This window comes from Melanostigma gelatinosum (assembly GCF_949748355.1).
Source record: "Melanostigma gelatinosum genome assembly, chromosome: 16".
Classification (NCBI taxonomy): Eukaryota; Metazoa; Chordata; class Actinopteri; order Perciformes; family Zoarcidae; genus Melanostigma; species Melanostigma gelatinosum.
The window spans coordinates 15035029-15057669 of NC_136649.1; the positions used below are offsets into that span (position 1 = coordinate 15035029).

At 39.5% G+C, this 22641-nt stretch overlaps 2 protein-coding genes across 4 annotated transcripts in view; one reads left to right on the forward strand and one right to left on the reverse strand.

The window, feature by feature from the left end:
* On the forward strand, positions 1-20371 carry impg1b (interphotoreceptor matrix proteoglycan 1b; the record flags this gene model as incomplete). Its single annotated transcript, XM_079287215.1, has 16 exons — positions 1-67; positions 3824-4039; positions 5012-5227; positions 5820-5866; positions 5987-6133; positions 6997-7055; positions 7312-7505; positions 7600-8031; positions 10625-11256; positions 13156-13245; positions 17184-17403; positions 17781-17991; positions 18616-18801; positions 18928-19111; positions 19636-19719; positions 20288-20371. The coding sequence occupies 16 exons, from the start codon at positions 1-3 to the stop codon at positions 20369-20371; spliced, it is 3069 nt and encodes a 1022-aa protein (XP_079143341.1).
* A 2051-nt stretch (positions 20372-22422) lies between these two features.
* Positions 22423-22641, reverse strand: part of myo6b (myosin VIb) — a gene marked incomplete at both ends in the record, with an annotated part of 29726 nt that continues 29507 nt past the window's right edge. For all 3 annotated transcript variants that reach the window (XM_079285931.1, XM_079285930.1, XM_079285929.1), the window contains one exon: positions 22423-22622. In XM_079285931.1, the coding sequence (XP_079142057.1) occupies positions 22423-22622 (200 nt within the window). The remainder of the gene's footprint in view (positions 22623-22641) is intronic.

Consider the following 22641-nt stretch of genomic DNA (forward strand, 5'->3'; position numbering starts at 1 on the left):
ATGCTTTTGAAGTCAGGACTATTCTTCACTTTGTGTCTGTTTACCCTGCAAGCAAGTCGAATCAAAGGTAAGAATCCACTTGGGAGGCTGGTATCGCTGTTAGCGCGGATGAGATTCTTCTTTCAGGAATTTAACTTTGTGCTATGATTGGAGAAAGAGAAAGTAGTAGCATGTTTGCAAGTTGTAACTTCTTTTAAAATTACATTTTTCAGCAAATACAGATTCTGTAATTCTGTCAATGAAGTAGTCAGGCAACAATATCTTTCTACAACACACCTGCCTCAAGAAGGACGGAACTTGGAAACCTGGAAAATAAAAAAGATCACTATTAACATTACTTTATGTGTCGTAAATGGCAAATTATTCCTTGGCATGGAGACCTTCCTGCAGGTTTTCTATCAATGAGGTCTTGCATGAGACGGGACTTGAAGAGGTGGTTATTCACTTCATGGGCAACAGTTTAAATAGTGTTTAACTCTGCTATATATCTTATTAATAGGATTCATTTATTTTTAGGATTTATTTATTTATTTTTCTCTCTCTGCAAACTATAAAGGTTTACCTCATCCTCAGACAGATCTTTGATTCTTTCTTTTTTTTTAAATGTCAGGCACTGTTAAGCCACTTTTAAGGTCATGAATATTCACCATGAATTAAATGAGCACGGTCCTATAATAGAGAAAGATAGCATCATTTCACCAGTCATAGCAAATGTGTCCGCACTGGTTGTCTTGTTTTGTGTGATGTGCCCTGCTGAGCTCATTATCCTGAAGGAAACAAAAGCCATTCTGTTCCCAGTGTCGCAGGACGCTAATCTTTTCTGGCTTGTAATTCTGCTGTGAGGCCTTTTTGCGGATGTTTGCCCACAAAGCTACAGGCGACACTGTCAATGCACGCAATCTTTCAATGTTCTTGGCGCTGAGCCAAATTTGGATTTGAGAAAAACATTATTGGTCACAGTCATATTAGTAATACAGCGATTAACACCTTTTCTTTTCTTTTTTTTTCTTGCTCTACCATTTATGTCACGCAAAATATCAATGAACGCCTGTGTATTTATTTAAATTCCAAGTTTAATTCAAATTCCTGAACAATGACGAGTAATACAGCAGGCATGCACAGTTGTGCTTCAGTTATGCTACACAACATATAGAAGGTGGACGCAACAACACACACCGATATGTAGAATGCAATGCAACAACCACCACGACCTGTGACCTGTGTATATAATTTGCTATAGGGTTGAACACACATCTCTGTCAGAGACACATTTTAAGTTTCATGAAGGTTGTTTGCTTGTCAGCCTCCACAGCTACTCCATCACATATTCATGTCACAATGACATGATGAAAATACAATGTTTCCTTGTTTCAGCATCGAGTTGTTTTATAATATAACACAGTCCAACAACACAAACAAAGATACGTTAAATATCTTAAACTGTAGTAATCATCAAAATGATTATTTTAATGTTATGGTTATAATGGCTGTAAGTAATGATCACTTTCATTATTGGTAAATCACTTGATTATTTTGTGTTTGATTCGAATATAATAAGCCCAAACCACAGCTCAAGGTGATCTTTTTCTTTTCTTTTGGACCAACAGTTGAAACATGTTTTACATCCAAATACACGCTCAATATCTTGCAATACTATATTCTGGCCAGTGTATGTTAGTTAATGTTGCAGCTGGGCTAACGTGTTGCATTAGCTCGTACAAGTGTTCATGATATTGTGTCTTTCTGTCTTGTTCTGCCTCTGCTTTTGGTCCAGTGTTCAGCCTGCCGGCCATGACTACCTTCAATAAGCACGACTTAATGGCTGTTGAGAATATGCGTTAATAATGCACAAAGATTTCCCTCTTGTCTTGTTTATCTTCATGAAAATGCAACATCTCCAGCTAAAAGCCCTGTCTGATACCAATGTAATCGTGAATATATTAATTACACTCGCTTGCTTTTTATATTTTTCTTTTATCTTTATTCTCTTCCCTAATCCAGAGGAGGCACAGTCCATTATTTGGTCCGATGTCCCTGCGTCTCTGTTTTGGGCTCATAAATCCTGGCTTATTGTCTTAGAAAGTCCTCTGAGGTTTGCCATTTGGCATCACAATGAGTCCCTTTCTTCTAAAATAGCTTTATTCAATGGGGTGACTGTGAAAGAAAAAGTTGACTGGCACGCTGGCTTGTGGTGTGGAATTACTTCCTGTAATGCTTCCTGTAAGGCTGAGCTTGTTTTCGTCACGAAGGTGATCAGAAAATTAGGGCATTTTTCCTCATAATGTCTGCAGCATCAAAGTGACATAATTGATGTGATTGTTTACCACTAAAATCACCATGGGTATCCGTCCGTAATTCGTTTTAATCTAAAGGTTTGCTGCACACGCGCATCCATTTTTTTCAGTTGTAATCCTCATGTGTGCATTTCTGCACATCCACACCTGGATGCTGCCCAGCGAAACTTCATCCGTTGGCCACTGAGCTTCAGTGATGCAACATGGGGCAAGTCGCCCAAGGGTATCTCGGCAACTGCTCCTTAGGGAGGAGAGAGAGTTACTCGTTTGCTTTCTCTACACATCTGTGCAGCCTTCAATATGACAACCTTCCAGTCACAAACCAGCTCCTCAAAGCTTCAGGCCCCAGACAATTTTACACTACAGTGAATTCAAAAGCTCATGTAACAAATTGCACCTTTAAGGGAATTAACATCACATACAGAGGATTTGTTTCTGCACAAATATCCCGAAATAGACTCTCAGGGACCCTCTGTGTATAATATACTTTTTACTGCAAAACCAAATGCTACTTATAGGCAGCAGCAGAGCAGTAGTTAACTGACTGTAAGAGGGCTGGAAAGATGCCAATGGGTAAATCGTTAAATTGAATGCTCCTCTGTGGTAGTTGGTGTTAACGGCCTGATTCCTGGATACACACCACACGACTAGCACAGATAGATATTTAAAGGGAACTCCAGCCATTTAGTATTACACTTATATAAATGAAGGGGACGTGCAAGAGACAGATTAATTAAAATGTATGCAGCAGAGGCCGAATGGATTTTACAGTGAAGTGCTGGAGCAATTGGTAATTGGGCAAAGGAGGGCAGCTCGATTTCATGTTTCACTATACTTACCATGTCTCCACAACCAAGTTCATAAGACAAGTTTCATGTCAATATTTTAAAAGTCTCAAGCTCAATATGAGATGACATCACTTTGACGTCTTCGGGGTTGTTGCCTTTTTCACAGAATGAGTACAACTCCCTGTAACAGTTAAACTGATGTGTGTGTGTGTGATATTGGTGAAGTGCCCCTTTTTAAAACGACCCTTTGCTTGTTACAGCGCAAACTAAGTATTTTGTTGCCGGCAAAAAAATATTTGCAATTGTGATTTAGCTTTCATCCATAAGGGCAAATGTCTTAGATGAGTGGCTACTTTTTATGTTTGCATTATTTATACAACAAGTCATTTAATTGTTAAGCCGTTAATATTGCAGTTGCCTAAAAAAAAAAACTTGTATCTCCTAATACAAACCAGTCACCTTGATTTAAAGTAATAATCTCAAAGATTTTCATTGAAATGTATCTGTTTATTTTTATTGATTCCTTTATTTACCAGGGACAGTGCACATTAATCAACATGAACTGACTCAGTGTGGGAAGTACAAGCCCATGTAGAAGCTTAAAGATACATACACACATATGATACTGTTCGGGTCTCGGGTGAAATCCATGTTTTGTTTCCTTAAACTTCATGTGCTGAACACTGTAAAAAATATTATATTTCTTCCCTGAACTTACAACTTCACTGACTGCTCTTGCAGACCTACATGACCACGGTTTTTCTGGACTCAGGGATGTGAAGCACCGACACTTTCTAGAAGCCTCCAGACCGATCAGACACACCACAAATGTCAGAGCAGAGCAGAACGGACACCGGACGAAGAGGTCGGCGGTCCTCAACACGGGGGTCAAAGTGTGTCCCCAGGAGACGATGAAAGCAGTCATCGGCAGCCATCGGGCATATTACAAGCTCAGAGGTAACCTGTTTGATGGGTAACTTTATGCAATATAATAACATCTTATGGTTCCCCAAAACATTTGACATACACATGTTTAATGTATGTGCATAAGCATACATGAAGCTTAATATAGACGTTTGTTACTTGTCTTGTTTAGAGGCTGGTGACATTTACAAGATGCCACTGAACGTTGCAGTTTTAGGGAAGCACTTGATATATAATGAAGTTATGCAAATATCCTTTGTCCACGAGAGATGAATTGTGGATGATTTAAGGGGAGAAGATTGCCACCTTGGCTGTTACAATGGCAAAGTAATACAAATTGTTCCACAACAGCTGCTGTGGCGTATGATTTTAAAATGAGGCAGATTAAATTGGTCTATCCGAGGTAATCGCTTCAATCCAGAAATGAGTTTGTCAGAGAATAAATTTCCCACAGGCATCATGATATTTGACAATGTGCAGCGTGTTTCCCCCGCAGAGGCAGATAACACACATTAAAGCTGCAGGGGCTCTTTGTGCTCATGATTCTAATATTCACAAAATTGTCACGGACATGCAAAGATTAAAATGTACCGTTTGACATTTACTGAAACAGGCATTCCAACCTTTTTGTGCTGTCCCGATTATATAATGTTAAATGTGTTTTGTGATTTATTGTAGCACTGCGCCATTGTAGACTGTTGTGTGCTGTGTATTCATATGTAAAGCTGCTCTGAAATGTTTCTCTGAGGGGAACAATAATCTTAAATCGCTCAATCAAAGCAAACTCCCCACATGCAGAGATGCCAAGATCAATACCAGCGATCCTCTTTATCCTCAGTCATTTGATTTCGCCATGCTGTAATTTCCATCCTTGTTGCAAATATATGTAATGCCCTGTCTAGTCATGTTTTTTTCAAACATAAGATTAGGTGGTGTCTCATTCATACTTATTTCTCATATTTTCTGAGAAAAGTCAAAACAAAAAATGATGTGACATCTCTTCAGTTTGTCAGGAAGCGATTTGGGAAGCGTTTCGGATCTTCTTGGACAGAGTCCCAAACTCAGAGGAATACAGTGCCTGGCTTTACACCTGCCAGCATGAGAACCTCTGCATGGACGACCTGGCCCAGAACTTCAGCAGCTCTCAGGAGCATCTGGATATGGTGGCCGAAGTGAGTCAAGCACCCGAACACAGCTACCTTCATATGTTCAGACTGCGATGTAGTTTCCTCGTCACTCTTCAGTGTAAATCTGTAATAGTTGATTTCTTTGTTTCTTATTTCTAGAGAGTAGCCGCTGAAATGGAAGGGTATGTACAAACATTTAGTGTTAAATGTGAGTTTCCTGTGAACCAAAAATATGTTCTTAGGTAAAAATGTTTTGTATGGTTTTAACACTGCAAAGTGGTAAATGATTATCAGTGTTTTCATATCCGGAGGCAATTAGGCAGCTGTTAGCGCCTCTGCTCAAAATGTTCAAAGGGTGTTCGAACCAACTAATTCTTGGCCACCCCAGCCAGAAAAGGGAGTATTTGAGATATTTGGCAAAAAATAAACATTGGTTAAAAGTGTAAGGATTCCTGACTAACTCACAAATGTAGTTCAGAAAATATTGATCTAACTGAATTTGTCACAAAAACACTTTATTTCCAGAATCGCTGGAACCACCGAGGCAGGAAGGGATTGTGAGTTGAACACTAATGCACCAATATTGTTTAGTGAAAGCAATTAAATTACTTCATGAACTTAATATCTATCAAAACATTATCATAATGACGTTATACATTTACTAATGGATCCCTGTTTTATCTCAGGCACCTGGACACCCCCGCTGATTCTGCTACCGACGGAAGTTGAAGTGGTAAATTAACCCACAAAGTTTCAGAATCATAATTTAAGGTTTTAAATATTTAACAATCCAAGCACATGCAAAATCAGGTAGCATTAGTCTAACAATACCATTTGGCGGTTGTTTTTCCAGATCGATGAAGACCGCAACATGATAAAAGAGAACTACGAGGAGTACATTGTCGAGTTCAGAGTCACCATCGCGGATCCGACATACAGCAAGCTGCTCAGAGACCCAACAGCTCACCACAGTGACATCATACGAGAGCTCACAGACAAGGTGAGAGCAGAGTGTGAGTCTACAGACCCTAAATGTTAGCAGTCTGCCTTTTTTTCCTCCTCTACAAGCACACAGTGCATTGTATAGTTTGTCCCCTGCAACCTGTTGGAAAAAAAACCCTCCTTCTCTGTGCCTAAATTCCTCTTTCCCCTATTCTGTCCTTTCACAGCAGTTTTGTATCGTTATGCAAGATGTCTTACAATGAGATCAATTTGACTTACAGCTTTTACGGCGTTGTAATAAGTGTAACTCTCGCCCTGATTGATTGTAGCATGTGTAAGGGACTTTAGTGAAGACTTCTAAATGACCACCAGCCTGAAATAGTGAGATCTAATCATGTAGATTATCTTTGACTAAGAAGGCATCGACTGAGACTCTAAACACAGCTGTTAAGAATCACTTCTACTGCTGTAAAACCATTAGTATATCATGTCTCCCCCCCGCCCTGCAGTAGCCTTCAGTCTTTCGACCTTTAGCTCTCACCTGACACCTTCGCACCCAGATGCACCTCTGTTCCCAATCCCCTAATTAGCTCCCTGGCGCATACTATAGAGGCCACTAATCTTCACTTTCTGCTTGTTGTGACCATATGACTGCATTTTTGGGTAAGTGGAAGAATAGCATAACAATTCTCACATTTGAGACACTGGAACCAGGGAATGTTTGCCAATTTTCTTAAAAATAATTCGCATTCATTTTCTGTCGATTACTAATTGATAGTCAACCAATTGTGGCAGAGCGTGCAATGCAGTAAATGCAAATGTACTCTGTTGTTTTTATTGGCTGATGTGTTGATGCTCAATGAAAACATATCTGTAAAATGCTCATGTGTCTTTTGCATCTCTTGTTTTTCTTTTCTTTAGATGTTTCGTGTGTTTGAAAACGTTCCAGGATTTAAAGAGATTCGTATTCTTGGATTTCGGTGAGTTTAGTTTTCTTAAAGGTTTTGGCACTGTAATTTCCCTTTGTAATAATGATTGATTCTGACATTCAAGCACAGTAAAAAAAAAAAAAAAAGATTAGATACCAAAAATACATTTCTTTTACTTTTATCATTAAGTCTCAAGAGAAACGATAACATCCCCAAAAATGTCCTATATTGGGATATGACTCCATCCATTAGCAGTCAGGTCTGTCTGTTATGAGGTGTTTCTGACCTGATTTGTTGTGTTTATCAGCTCAGAGGATGTGTCTGTGCGTTACGCTGTGGTCTTTAATGGAGAAACAGAGCTGCATGATGAACCTGACGGTCTTGTGGAACCTGAGAATGACGAGGATGTAAATGCCCCTAACCTGAAGCAAATTATCGTAAAGGCCTTAAAACAGGAACTGTTACTACCGCTGGACATACAGACACTCAGCTTTGAGGCTGGTAAGTACAATATCACATTATTGAATAACATGACAGGTTAATGCTCAGAATAAGATTTTAAAGCTGTATAAATGCATTAACGCTTCCTTTGCAGTAACCACGGTGTATCCAGTTGCTGAGCTCGGCATGAAGCCTGTCGAGAGTGCCGTGTTGGAGGAAGACACCGCACAGGCGCCGACAGCGGGCAATACTCCCACCCAAACTTTTCTCCCCACTGTGGCAGTGTTAGAAAACTCGTTGGAAGCTTCTACAACCAAACCAGAAACACACACCTTTGTGCCTTTCATCCCAAACGTCGTCCCAGAAAGCACCCCTGCCATCACTGATGAGACTCCTTTAATGTCATCAGCAGAGGAGGAATCCACAGAAGATGCTGCTGAGCAGCCCGGTGACATTATGAAACCAGACACAAAACTGGAAACCGTCACAGAGCAGGAAGAGGAAGCAGGGCCAGAGGTGGGGGAGATACCAGCAACTGAGCATGATGACGGACGTGAGGCTGAACCTGAAGGACCGGTGATAGACGGTAAGGCTACTTCAGGTTCAATGTTGTTTTAAAAACAGGATGTTGAAGTTGAATCAGGAGAGACACATTTACGAATTCAAAGCTTGATTGAGTAGCAAAATTAGACTGAGGTTTGGACTCCATTTAGAGCCATTGACAGAAAACAGGAAGAACCTCATGATTCAACCACAACTTAGCCCACACTTTGCTGTCTGGTTTCTAAGTCTTGGTTCTTCTGAGAATCTGAAGAAAGTGGTGGGAGGATGCTGTTATTGTCTAGAGACACAGCATAAGGAACAGCTGATCGGGGTAATACAAAAAAAACATCCCCAGGCTAGGAGGGTAAGAGGGAGAAGTACATTTGAATCTTAATTGTTGATGCCAAAGAAATGACTAATTGTCTGAATATAAATCTCTAAAATACAAACAATCCAAATTACTTATTGGGAATGGAGAAAGAAATATTCGATGAAAAACAATTTCGAATTATATCTTTCTGATTGATCTTAAACTATGCTGCTTTTTATTTTATTACCATTTAACAACACTTGAATTGGTTAGTCTAGTATTGATCCACACTGGGTGGTGAAGAAGCATCTCTTTTCTGTATGCCTATACATTATGTAACACAGCCCAATTTCTAACATTAACCCCAACCTGAGAGTAACTTTCACTGGATGGTGAATGTTAATCTTAATTTTACACTATCGCAAGCATGAAACTCCACAGACCTTCTGGTGACACAGTAAAGTCACTTGACAGTGAATATCAGCCCTGGACAGTCCAAATACAGCACACGTGTCAAACACAAGGCCCGCGGGCCGAATCCGGCCCGCCACGTCATTTTATGTGGCCCGCGAATCCGCCAGCAAAAACCCCCCAGAAAACAATTTTTTATTTTTTTTGGAAAAATAATTAAAAGTTAGACTTGAAAATAAAAGTATCGCCATGGTCGAAATTATGAGATAGAAAGTTGAAATTATGTGATAGCATGTTGTCTGTGTACCGACATTAAAACTATCACAACAGGTGGACAGGAGAGGCAACAGCCCGAAAAGAGGTTTTCCAACAATTGAAAAAGATCGACAAATCATCCCAAAATGTCCATGAAGAGAAAAATTTATGCAGACGGAAGAAAATGTAATGAAAGATGGGAAAGCGAATACATTATTTGTGCTTCAAGGAGAAAAACGGGTCTGTCTTCTGTGTTATGAGGCAGTGTCGGTGATGAAGGATACAATTCACGTCGGCATTTTGACACCAAACACGGAGCTAAATTTAGCCTCCAAGAAAAACATCAAATTGTCCAAGAATTAAAAGGCAGACTGCAATCACAGCAGAATATATTTACACAGCTACAGCCCAGTGCATGCTGAAGGATGTGAGTGCTCCGGCCAGATACAGACTTTTACAAATGTCAGTTTGTGAAGAAACACCATCGCAGACCGAGTTCATGAACTAGCAGCAATCTAACAACACAGCAGCTAAGAGACGAGCAGGTACTTGTATTTTGAATTAACTGTTGATGAAAGCAGACAACACGGATACATCATCTATCCATGTTCATCAGACCTGACTCTCAGTGAAGAGCTCTTAGATGTAGCTGCCATGCACAGGACGACGACAGGGAGGAACATTAGTGATGCAGAGAGGTGACACAAACAGCTTTGAACAAAGTTAATGGAATAACTTGTGTTTGATGACATTTGTCTTTGTTATTTTCTTTAATAGTTTGATCTTTGATAGAGTAATGTGGGTTTCTTAACCCTCAATTAAAATGATTTATGTTATAATAACAGAAATGTGTTTAAATATCATTTTTCATTTATATAACTGCAAGCACAATATTTTTACACTTGAATGAACAATAATCAAATGCAGAGAGTTATTTAACAATATGTTAGGGAGAAGTTAGTTGTACAGTCTTACAGTTACAACCGGCCCTTTGAGGGCGACCGTGATGCTGATGTGGCCCAGAGTGAAAATGAGTTTGACACCCCTGAAATACAGAGTGACCTATTTTTTACTTTTACTAACACATATAAGCACAGAACACTCACCTCTCATGGGAAATGGAAATGGCAGTACAATTAGACTTGATGGTTTGGTTTTGCGCATGGAAGATTCTCCCTGCTGAGGCAATACATCATATTAAAACCCATTAACAAGCAGCGGCCTGCTGGTGGTCGAGTCATTACAAACTCATGCTGTGCAGTCAAACTTTGTTCAAACCTGCAGAACTTCAACTGGAACTCTAGTGGTGTTTCCAGCGATACCAAATGTACCCGGTTTGTCAAGCTGAGTTTGGGGTAAAAGGTGAAACAAAGATTAGTGTAGCCCAATGTAGATCTGCAACCATACAGAAATACAAGGTTTAAACTAGACATGCAAAAAAAAGAAGCTGCACATCATTCAAATGATGATTTAGAATTTGAATGCCATTGTTATGACTGACGCTTTGAACTATGGTACAGCTCTAGTAACATGATGCATGAGTGTACCGCCTAAATGCAATAATACCTGTATATAATAATTAGTGTACCTGTATATTTCTTTCACACATAAAGTAACTCCTGGTCCTAAAACTTATTTTCTGATTGTTTTATTTTAAAAGAACCTGAACCAGCTGATGGCGAACAGAATGAGGACCTTCCCTTAGCGACCCCCGACTCCCAACCAGAAGAAGTAATTACTGATACACCTGTTGAGGTTAACCTGGACCTGCCAGGGTCTGCAGATCCCACAGTTACTGAGGTATCTGTCATAGAAGCAAAAGTCCCAGTCTCTACAATGTCTTCTCACGAGGATGTGTTCCAAGGCCTTGAACCAGAATCAGATGTGAGTGAGCCTTCGCCATCCTCTGTGGAGAGCGGCGAAGCACCCGAGGACAGAGATGAGTCCAGTGGAGGGCACAGTGGAGCGGCCCCGGTCTCAACAGACTTGCCTCCTGAGGACCCAAACATTCAAGATGACATAGGGTCAACTCAGAACGGGATGGAGGTGGAAGTGACCGAGCCTCTGGAAGAAGAGAGTGGATTCCCCTCAGAGTCTGACGAACGCCCGTACGAATCGACGGCTGCACCGGCTCTGAGACAAGTCAGCAGCCCTCTGATGACCGCAGTGGATCAGGGCAAAGAGTTAGTGATTTTCTTTAGCTTGAGGGTCACTAACATGATGTTTTCTGATGGCCTGTTCAACAAGAGCTCCCCAGAGTATAAATCACTGGAGAATACCTTTCTTGAGCTGGTAGGTACACAAGCTGTTGTGTTGGATATCATGATTTTGCATGCTTCGTTGTCATATTTGCTTTTTTAACCCAACCTGAAATGTGTGATGAAAGCACATTTGTGTAATACTGTAAAACTTTCATTTTATATGCTATTTTAGTTGTACTAGTAGAGTATGGATATTTTACAGTAGCCCTAAGTTGGTGCTCAATCTAAATCTTGTTTTCCTGGGCAAGTGAGGATGCACTTTGCAAAAAGCCTTTTCCTCACATTTTTTAAATCTTAAAATGAACAGCAAATTATAATGAACTCATTTTTTTTTCTTGAACAGATTTTATTTTTTTATAAAAGTCTTAAAAGTCTGATATGGCTATAAACCAATCGCCAAATTCTTGATCAAATCTGCAGTATGCTTATGATTTAATTTCAGAGGAGACATTGTGTCCGCAGTATAAAGACATTATTCTGTTTCACTTAGACACTTCGACCATTACAGGCCGCATCTCACTGTACTCTGTTGGGGAGCAGAGAGGGAAGGTTTTCAACGACATCCACTTAAACATAGACAATGGCAGAAGTTCAGTCTTAGTGTTACTAGATCTCAGTGCTGCATTCGACACGGTCGACCATGCCATACTCCTAGAAAGACTAAAAATTTGGGTGGGACTCTCTGGCACAGCACTTAACTGGTTTGAATCCTACTTGAAGGGCCGAGAATACTTTGTGTCTGTGGCTCATTACACATCGGAGCTGACTAAAATGACATGTGGTGTTCCCCAAGGTTCAACACTGGGGCCTCTTCTGTTCAACATCTACATGCTTCCACTAGCTCAGATTATGGAAAACAACAAAGTGTGTTATCATAATTATGCAGACGACACACAAATCTACATAACTATGTCACCAGGGGACTATAATCCCATACAAGGGCTGGGTAACTGCATTGAACAAATCAACAACTGGATGTGCCAGAATTTTCTTCAATGAAACAAAGATAAAACAGAAGTAATTGTTTTCGGTACAAAGGACGAACAATTGAAAATCACCGCTCAGCTTCAGTCACTGATGTTAAAACCCACAAACCAAGCCAGAAATCTAGGTGTAGTTATGGATTCAGATCTCAACCTGAACAGCCATATCAAGACAATTACAAAATCAGCCTACTATCACCTGAAGAATATATCAAGGATTAGAGGATTTATGTCTCAACAGGATTTGGAAAAACTTGTGCACGCATTTATCTTCAGCAGACTGGACTACTGTAACGGTGTGTTTACAGGTCTCTGTAAAAAGTCCGTCAGAAAGCTGCAGCTGATTCAGAACGCTGCAGCTCGAGTCCTCACTAAGACCAGGAGGGTGGACCACATCACCCCAGTTCTGAGGTCTTTGCACTGGCTTCCTGTCCAACAAAGAATTGACTTTAAAATGCTGCTGTTGGTTTACAAAGCACTGAATGGTTTAGGGCCAAAATACATCTCTGATCTGCTGCTACCTTATGAACCATCCCGACCCCTCAGGTCGTCTGGGACCGGTCTACTTTCTGTTCCCAGAGTCAGAACTAAACATGGAGAAGCAGCGTTCAGTTTTTCTGCTCCACATATCTGGAACAAAGTCCCAGAAAGCTGCAGGTCTGCTGAGACCCTCAGCTCATTTAAATCAAGATTGAAGACTTTTCTGTTTGCTGCTGCCTTTAATTGAACCACATTCAATTCATATATTAATCAATTTCCTGCATTTCTGCATTTTATTTCTTGCACTGTTTTTTAATGTTTTAATGAATGTTCTTAATTGTTTTTAAATCTCCTTTTCTTTTGCCTTATGTTTTGATGCTTTTAATGGTTTTATGTGAAGTACTTTGAATTACCTTGTTGTTGAAATGTGCTATACAAATAAACTTGCCTTGCCTTGCCTTGCCTAGACACAGCACTCTGGGTCCAGAAACTCGCCAAACCCTGGAGCTTCCAGTAAATCTGGACCTGGGAGACAGAAGACGTTAGCCTCCATACCGGTATTTTTTTTCTATATTGGAACTACATCTCCAATGCCTCAGAGAGAGCATGACCTTTCTATTTCTTAACTAACCTTTTTGAGATGCGGTTTCTAACAATCTGAAAGCACCTAACATTTCTGAAGTACTCAGCTTTAGTTTTAAGCTTTTGCTTTTGTCCTTACATTAGACATTAGACCTTCCTGTTGCAGCTACTCATGTCTATTGGTTTTATCTGTGAGTCTGGTTCTAATGTTTGCAAGCTTGTTTTTGTGTGTTTTGCCTTAACCTTTTGAATTGTGCTAAACCTTTGGCTTTTCCAGGGACTCTTTTAGATTCAGTTTGACTCATATTTCAACACGTCATTTTGTACAATTTGTGTCTGCTCGGGATTTGTCCAAAGTTCTGGGCTATAAAATAAAAAGAAGCTTCCGCTATTAAGTGGAAATTTAAAGAGGTAAAAATGCAAAATGGAAGTAAAAGTAAAACCGATGAGAATATTGAAACGGCTCTCATATATATATCTATTCAATATGTAGCTGGAGCCAGCAGCCGGTTAGCGAAGCTGATCATAAAGATATGAAACAGGAGAAAACAGCTAGCATGGCTCTGTCCAAAGTGAACAAAGTCTACTTTCCAACAACTCTAAAGCTCTTTGTGCTCTCTGATACTGTCACTGTCAAATGTAAAATCACAAAACTTCACCTTTTGTCAGTGGATTGTGTTATTTGGACAAAGCTAAGCTAGCTGTTTCCCCCTGTTCCAGTCTTCATGCTAAGCTAAGCTAACTGGCTGTTGGCTATAGCCTTATATTTAAGTGGACACACATGAAAATTATATCAATCTTCTCATCTAACTCTTGGCAGAAACCAGATACATTTCCCAAAATGTCAAATAGTAAGCAAAACATCTTTGAACAGGCAAGCTCTCTGGTGTGGCTGCTTGTTGACGTTGCTTTGCATCATAAGGTAGCATACACTCAATATCGATCAGTTGTGGGACTATAAGTGTATGTTTATGTTTATGTGCGACATCAGTCAGGTTACATCTGTATGCATGTTGCAGCAGAATTACTGTGATGGTTATTTGGTGTTAAAAACACAGACTATTTGTATATGTACTACTAACAATAAGACAATGAAATAAAATAGATTACATACTGGTGGAGGTCATTTAGTTTTCGAGCATTTGTGTGTAAATGCACGTAATGTTTAATCATTGCTGGGATGTTCCCTTTTATACCATTTGTTATATTACTCCTTTTTCTCTAAATAAGTGGTGGTGGTTGAAGACTGTGCCTTATTAGCGTACTTCAAAGCAAGGATCATCATTTGGCATCCCTATTTAGTTTCAAGGTTTACCCCGAGGAGGAAGGAGGGGACATATTTTTAGGCCTGTGCCCTCGATCTGTGTTATGTAAAGGCCTCAGCCTCAAACTGAGAAGGTGCATCGATACAAATTGGATTGTGTGTTTGCTGCAATGCCAAGGAGCAGAGGGAACGTGAGCTACTACATGTGGAATTCGTTTCTTGAGTTTCTTTGATATAGGGCTAAGATAAATAATTAATAATGTGTTATATTTTGATAAATTCTCAAGAAGTTTCACTTATTTGTATATATGTTTTACAAGACTTGCAAAGTTCATAATTCATGTCATGAATTTGATCTGTTTTGATTTCATGCAGAATGCATAATTTTCCCTATTATCGTAAAAATAAATGTCTGCACATATCAGAGATATGAATAGATGAAGTAGTAGACAGAAATTGCATACAAAAATCCAAAACAATAATGAAAAAAACACTCCATCTCCAATCCTTTAATGGTTGCGCAAACCGTGGTTACTGCAGCTTTCCTCAATAATCGATGTATTTAGCTTCCTGGCAAAACTAATGTGGTCAGACGTTTGAAGTGGTAAGTATTTACCGTCTAATATTCTCATTATCCCATTAGGAATAGTGAACATATCTTCCTTTAAATGGGCAAATTAGGCAGAGATGGGACACTTTGAAACAAATATTTTAAACTGGTCTGAGTTGGCTCATAAATCAATGAAAGATAGCAGGAAGAATAATGAAGAAATGTCAAATAATATATATTCCGCAGCCCATTTAAATGGACGTAATGTTTTGCTGGATATCGGACCCCGTATGTGATACTGTACATTCACTTTCTCTCAGTTTCATATATATGAATACATATATAAACCATTAGCCTACAGCGGCTTGCAATTCACCCTGTTTGCCTCCATTACTCCTGTACCTACTGGTTTGTAAAGCAACCAATAAAATTGGACATGGAGGTTGGAATTACTTTATTTGGTACGCTAAATCATTTTAAAAACGTTTCCATGGCGCCATTATATTCTTTGTGACTTCTGTTTTTTTTCAACATCAGAGAAGGGATGTTTAATCAGTTTTTCCAAAACAAGAACCAGTAGATACATGCGTAACCTCAGAGAAGCATATGTGGTTGTGTAGAAAACTGGATGAGCAAATAGCAAGCTGTGTGCCTAGTTGTACTGCAGGCCGTTGCCCATTTGTTTGGTATTTTGGAACCTCGTACTTGCTCAGAGTTAACAATAGGGAACTAGCCCCCGGTAAACTGTCTGCCAGTGATAAGTGAAGTAACCCGATCAGAGCAGAGCTCTTTCAGGCCTCTTATCTCCCGCTTGACAGCCAGGCCAGCTAGAGCGCCGTAATCTCTCCCTCGCACACTCTCGGCTCTTTGATGTTTGCCTCGTCTGTAGTGAACGTGAAGTGGCTGGAAGGAGAGCGGTCCAGATCGATGAACATTGATGCGGGTCCATTACTTCAGCTGGTTGACTTCCTCCCACCTAAATGCCACCACCACCGCCATCAGTCCGAGTCCATAGTCTTAAAAGATGGGTTTCCCGGTTATCTGAGTCAGTGGGAATATTTTTTTAATGCAACAATGTGGAACATGTAATATATGAGTTCAAATGTGGCTGCATAGATTTGATTTTACTGCACAGATGTTTTTTTAAACCAATAGTTGGTGATGCTGTGTACTCTTACTGCCTTACAAAGGCAGAAGGCAACTACAGAAACTTATCTTAACTCACAGATATGTAAGATGTAAACCTTAATGCAATATCTTTTTGCCAATACATATAATATGTGATTTAAAGGGAGTGATAGCTCAACCGTATTAATTCATGTTGCTGGAGTCAGAGGCTGAAGAGTTATTGCATGTTATTTACTCTGCTAAGCTAGGCTAACTAACTTTTGGCAAGACTGGTTTATATTACCTACTTTACTGTTAGGTGCTTCAAATAAAAACTGAACATCATATATATTATATATGATATATTTATTTGGATTTGCGATAGCTTTAATGTCATGCGAGTCTTTTTTTTGGTGTCTAGTCTCTTCATTTGTTCTCGTGTTCTTCACCGACTAGAAATAGCATGTTCTGTGTTCTTCCACCAATGCTTATGAAACTAACCCTAATTTTGTTCTTGATCCAATTACACAGTCAGTGCAGCAATGGCAGGATTTCATGCTCGCATCAAAATTTAATTATGACCTATGCATAGCGTTCACACTGTAAAATGTGACCTGAATAATTCAAAAATCAGATGTGCTACGACAACCTCAATACTGTCAATGTGGAAGTAAAATGACAGGTAAATGTGGACACAAATCTTTACTGACACTTGACACTGACACGCATCTGATATCATTTCATTAACCTAAATATCCAAGTGGGAATATTCGTCCTCTTACGATTGAAAATGATTCCCTTTTCGCCCTGTAAGACAAAATCAATTTTGCTTTCCAGGTACGCTATATTCACTCACTGATCATTAGCTGCATAGAAACGCTAACCTTTTAAAATGAGGAATTTCAGTACATCCTCTGAAAAGTGTAAAGAGAATAGTTGAACAAAGAGATTAAATAAAAACATTAATTAGCTTTCCTCTATTTTCCCCACAGCTTCTGCCATATCTACAATCCAATTTGACTGGATTTAAGCAGCTGGAAGTTCTCAACTTCAGGAACGGCAGTGTTGTGGTAAACAGCAAGATGAAACTGGACAAACCGGTACCTTATAATGTCACAGAAGCTGTTCACTGTGTGCTCGAAGACTTCTGCAACGCGGCTTCTAAACGCCTCGACATTGAGATCGACAGTCGCTCGTTGGAAGTGGAACAAGGTGAAATGTCCTTACATCAGAATCCCTGTTTTGTACTATGTGATTGAAGGATGCAGACATCAGAAGAACAATACAGTAACATCTGTTCTCACAGTGACATGTTCAATCAAGCAACAAGGTCAGAGACACGCATCCTCCCACTGCTGTCTTTTGCAGTCTGTAGGTAATGCGCAGCATAAATGCAAAGCACCTTTTTGCTTGGAAGGTTTCACGACAGCATGTGGAGTCATTAAACCCATCGTATTGAAAGCAAACACCGTCATTCACATCAATCAAAATGCCCTCTAATCTCTGCTCTGAGTCGGCGAGGGAGAGGCGGACGCTGCACTAATATAATCACCTCTCTCTGGTCTCTCTCTCCTCTCTGTCGGTTTCAGCTGACCAAGCGGACCCCTGTAAGTTCCTGGCCTGCAACGAGTTTTCACGCTGCGTTGTAAACAGTTGGACCGAAGAGGCAGAGTGTTTGTGCGACCCAGGCTACAGCAGCTCGGACGGCCTGCCGTGTCAGAGCACCTGCGCTTTGCAGCCGGACTACTGCCTGAATGGAGGCCTGTGTGAAATAATCCCAGGGCACGGAACCACCTGCAGGTACACAAAACATGACGAACACGACGGCACGATCTCGGCTTGTTTGAACATTTTAACTGCAGAATGCACGAGGCTGCACCTATTTGCTAACCATTTCAAAAGCCTAGCTGAATCTTTACAATTTAATTTTCTGTTTGATAGATATTACTTTGCATTCATTTCACTGTTGTAACTTGCCACTATCTGAAAGCACAAACAATGACTGCATTGAAAACCCTTCTTTGATGCTTCGTTCAAGGACATTCAAGAGTTGAGAGTTGATTTGTGAAAATCATTGTATTCGCACATATAGAAGGTAAACGTTGAGCAAATAGACAGGATTCATTTCTCACAATGATTATTTCTGTTCAGCAGCCAGTTCATAAATATTGGATATCTGACTTTTCTTGAATACACCAATAAGATTATTCAGTTATTTAGTTAGAAAAGTAATTTAATTTGAATTGGGAAGCTTGGAATTATGAAGAAAAACACCTGTGATCATTTCATTGTTCGGCAGTTTTATGTATATTTATGACCATATCATGATGTATTTATTAAAGTTTCACTTTTTTCCGTGCAATCAAAGTGAAAAAGTACTGCTTACAGGGTGCTTCTCTCTGACCTGCATATGTTTTCTGTCAGATGTCCTGTAGGTAAATACTGGCACTACCACGGAGAACGCTGCAACGAGCTGGTGTTGATGCCAGTAGACCCTCCGCTAATTATGACCTGCCTGGTGGGATGCCTCTGCTTCGTTTGTGCCGTCATTGGCATTTTGATATTCATTGACAAGAGATGTATAAAGACCAGGGAGGCTGTGGCTTTGGTGTAAGTACAAGCCCTTTTATTCTTCATATTTTGAACCGTTTTAGTTTCAGGCTGTTGCTTTTTGCAGTGATGTTTTTGTACTGAACGCATTTTTATATTCACCACCTCATCTCCTTTACATTGTAGGCATACCCTCGCTCCCTATGCCTTTGAGAATACTTTGAGGGTGAACCCCGTGTTTGAGAATGATGATGGTGTCTTAACTCAAGTGTCCACATTGCCGTACTCTTCAAGTTCTACTTCTTCCCAATCCCAACAGTCTGAACAAGAACATTTTGCCTCAATTGAAAATATACATCTGAGTATTGAGGTACACTGTGCTGTATGTGCACAAATGACTAAACGACTAACCTCAAGCCTTTAAACTTCAGTAATATGAATTAATACGCTCTAAGACACTCTCAAAAGCTCGATTGGCTTGTTTTCCTTCCTCTCATCTTCCAAACGTTTCATCTTCGTATTGCATCTAGAACTTTACACTCACCATCAAAAACGATCTGATGCATCTTTTAGTGTTAAACACTGCTCAATATGGCTTTAATGGTAATTAAATATACTTCAGTAGTTCCATAAAGGCCTTGATACACAGAATCATACACATTTTCTTAATCACTTTAAAGTTGCACACTATCCACGTCCTTGACGACGCTTTGTTTCCAAATCCAACGAAGGTGTAAAGTTGTAACACTGAGCTGTAGCAGCTGTAGCTTTAATCTCCTGCGGTAGATCTCTCTTTCTGGCAGACCCTTCTACTGCTTTTGTTCACATTGCCTCTGGGTCTATAATATATTAATGAAGCACGCTGTAAACACCGTCTACTCTCTGTCTCCACAGATCCCCAGACAACTCTACACAACAAGATCCGAAATGTTAGTCTCAGAAATGGTGGACTTCCATCACTGTACACCACACAATGAGGTGAGGACTGAAAAGTAACATCTGATAGTTTTGTAGATTTAAAGATGCGCTCGCCTCCAAATCCCAAAACATCCAACAAGAAAAGTTTAAGGGAGGAAATGTGAGGACTTTTGGACGCTTTAATGAAACATATTCTGAAAATAGGACGATAAAGTAACTTCAGATACCTCGTACTTTAGACATTCAACATGCATTTTAAGTGTTGCTGATATTCAACAACAATAACCTTTACTTCAAATACTTTACAGCTCTATGAAGCGTGCAAAGGTAAAACACCTATGCATGATGCCCTTGCTGATATTTCACTTACAAACCAAATCAATGTTGACTTTTGAGCATTTAAACAATAGCTTTGGAAAATGATCAAATATTAACCGTGAGTGCTTTCCATGTTCAGTGTTGATCAGTGCTTCTGCAATGAAAGATAGTCCTTCTCTTCAGTTTCAGTAAATATTTGATTCATGCGAAGCAAATATCTTGAAGATATAGTTACGAGGATATTCTGTCATTTATTGTGTAATTCCAACCGAAATAAGCTATTTTTCAGTCTCTCTCTTGTCTCTTCTAGACATGGCGACTGCAAAATGAATACAGAACATGCTGTCTTTTAAGGGCACCGGATGACGAATGTTTTGAAGTCTCCGTTCTTTGATGGGACCTTGTTCGTCTGAGGAGCAGCTGACACAGTGCCACAGTGCAAAACACGAGGTAGCAAAGACTGACGTTGCTGTTTAACTGTACATGGGACGCTATGGTACGGTAGACGAGTCAAAAGGTGTTAAACATGTTGAGATTAATTGTTCATAGTGATCAAAGCGTCTTGTTAGACAGAGCGCTATGGATATTAAAGTGGAAACTAATATTTATTCTATATATTAAATGGTAGGAACATTTCCTGGATAGCCTTGGCAAAGGATGTTCTTTCCTCACAATGAGGTATTTATTATTTACAAACTAATACACGTGGTGGTATCTTGAATTTGGACTGTAAAAACTGTATTTTACCATTGTTATGGCCAAAAAAGAGGATGAATGTATAGGCTGTTGACTTGGGTAATGAGACATTGTTCATAGAAATATTGGCTGCTGAGCTGTATTTATCAGTCTGTCCTATTCAAAACAATTCTTTCAACTACCGGTAATCATTTGTGGTTGTGATTTATTTTCTTTTTTTTTTTACACACATTTTGCATTTAAAAGCAAAATAAAATGTTTTTTTGCATGAAAAAAATGTTTTGTTGTTTTTTGACTGCCTCAAAGATGTCTGTGGTGACAAATTACAAGGAATTTATTGATGAACGACTGCAGTCAAATCAAGGCTTTCTTATGGTTCACCAGTGTTTTTATAATCATCGACCACTGTTTGTTGTTAATTTACCACAAACGCAGAAAAACCTAAAACACCTACAAAAGAGAACCCCTGTTTTAATCCACTTGATCACTTAATGCGAGTGAGCCTCATTAGCTGCTGTTACCATCAAGATGTCAGATCCGTTTACAGAGCACCGACTCCTGAATTTACTCGTTCTCACTTGTCGGTTATCGATGGCAACTCGGTAAGAAAAAGCAATCAGGAACATGACGTCATACATTTATTTTCGACATTATTCCAGTGACATACAACTAGATATAATTTTGAAAGTGAATCATTAGTTACAGCCGGCTACTGAATCTTTCAGTGAATAAGTGAACCAATTGTAAATACAGGTATAGCATGATTGGTCAACGAGATGACTGAACTGTTCATGATCGAACCAACACAAGAGTCAAGTAATCAGCTTAATAAAATAATACATGAATAAACACACACACACACTCATTACATTATTGCCTGTAAAACAACCCCAAACCAACAGAACTGCAAACATGAAAACTAACTTCTACATTTACCCTCTTGCGTAACAAATGAACAATACAAAAAAAGATTACATTTTCAAGGATTTTAAGAGTTTTATACATATATATCCATATAATAGATGGATAAAAAGACGAAACTTCTAAGATGATAATAAACCCAGAACTTCTCTAAATGAATTCATCTTTCTTAAAAAATACATTTTATGAATATATGGAATATTTTGTGTGCTTTCATGAAAAAGTGATGCAAATGTATCATTGACATGATTGTCTTTTTTCCTGTTATGAGTCAAACTTGCAGTAGATGGAGAACTGAAATATAATAACTTGTAGACTTGAAATACAGTATAACAGTAATTAGAGCCTTAAATCCAGAATACAATAAAGGATGACGCGATTAAATCCACAGATTTTCTCAAACATCAAATCTATTCAAATTTATTGTCCAAATTCAGACCATTAAGGTTTCCGGTTAACAGCTAGATAAGCTAATTAAGACTTCCTGGGTGTAGTGCTGCAATATTACAATTTAAGGCTTCACAGTGGGATTTTCCATTCAAGCTCAGATAGAGAAGAAGACAGAAATACTAACATTACACCAATAAGGTGTTACACTGCAAAATAAAAGATATAAAAAGTGAAAACATAGAACATGCAGGTATTTCAAAAGAAGGTGAAACCCTGAGTTCCTACAGTAAGATTGGACAAGGAGCATCTTTCTCGGTGGTCACTTCTTTTCATCCCACAAACCGCAGCTACACCGCGCTGCCCTTGGATGTGCATGTTTATGTTTGTGAGTCTGTGTACCAGTGTCATGTTTCCGGACGCTTATCTTGCTGCCGCGGTTCACTTGAGGAGACTCTGAAGCATGGCGGTGGCGTATGTGGGGCGGGCCTGCTTGTTCTCGATGGCTTTCTTGAGGTACTGGATTCCATCGCAGCGTTCCCAGATTTCTTCAAACTGCCTGGGCAGGATCTCCGCCCCCCTCTTCCTGGTCAGACCAGTCTCCTCCAGGCTCAGTTCACACATCTCCATGTCGTCTTTCCCTGAGCGGCGAACAATAAG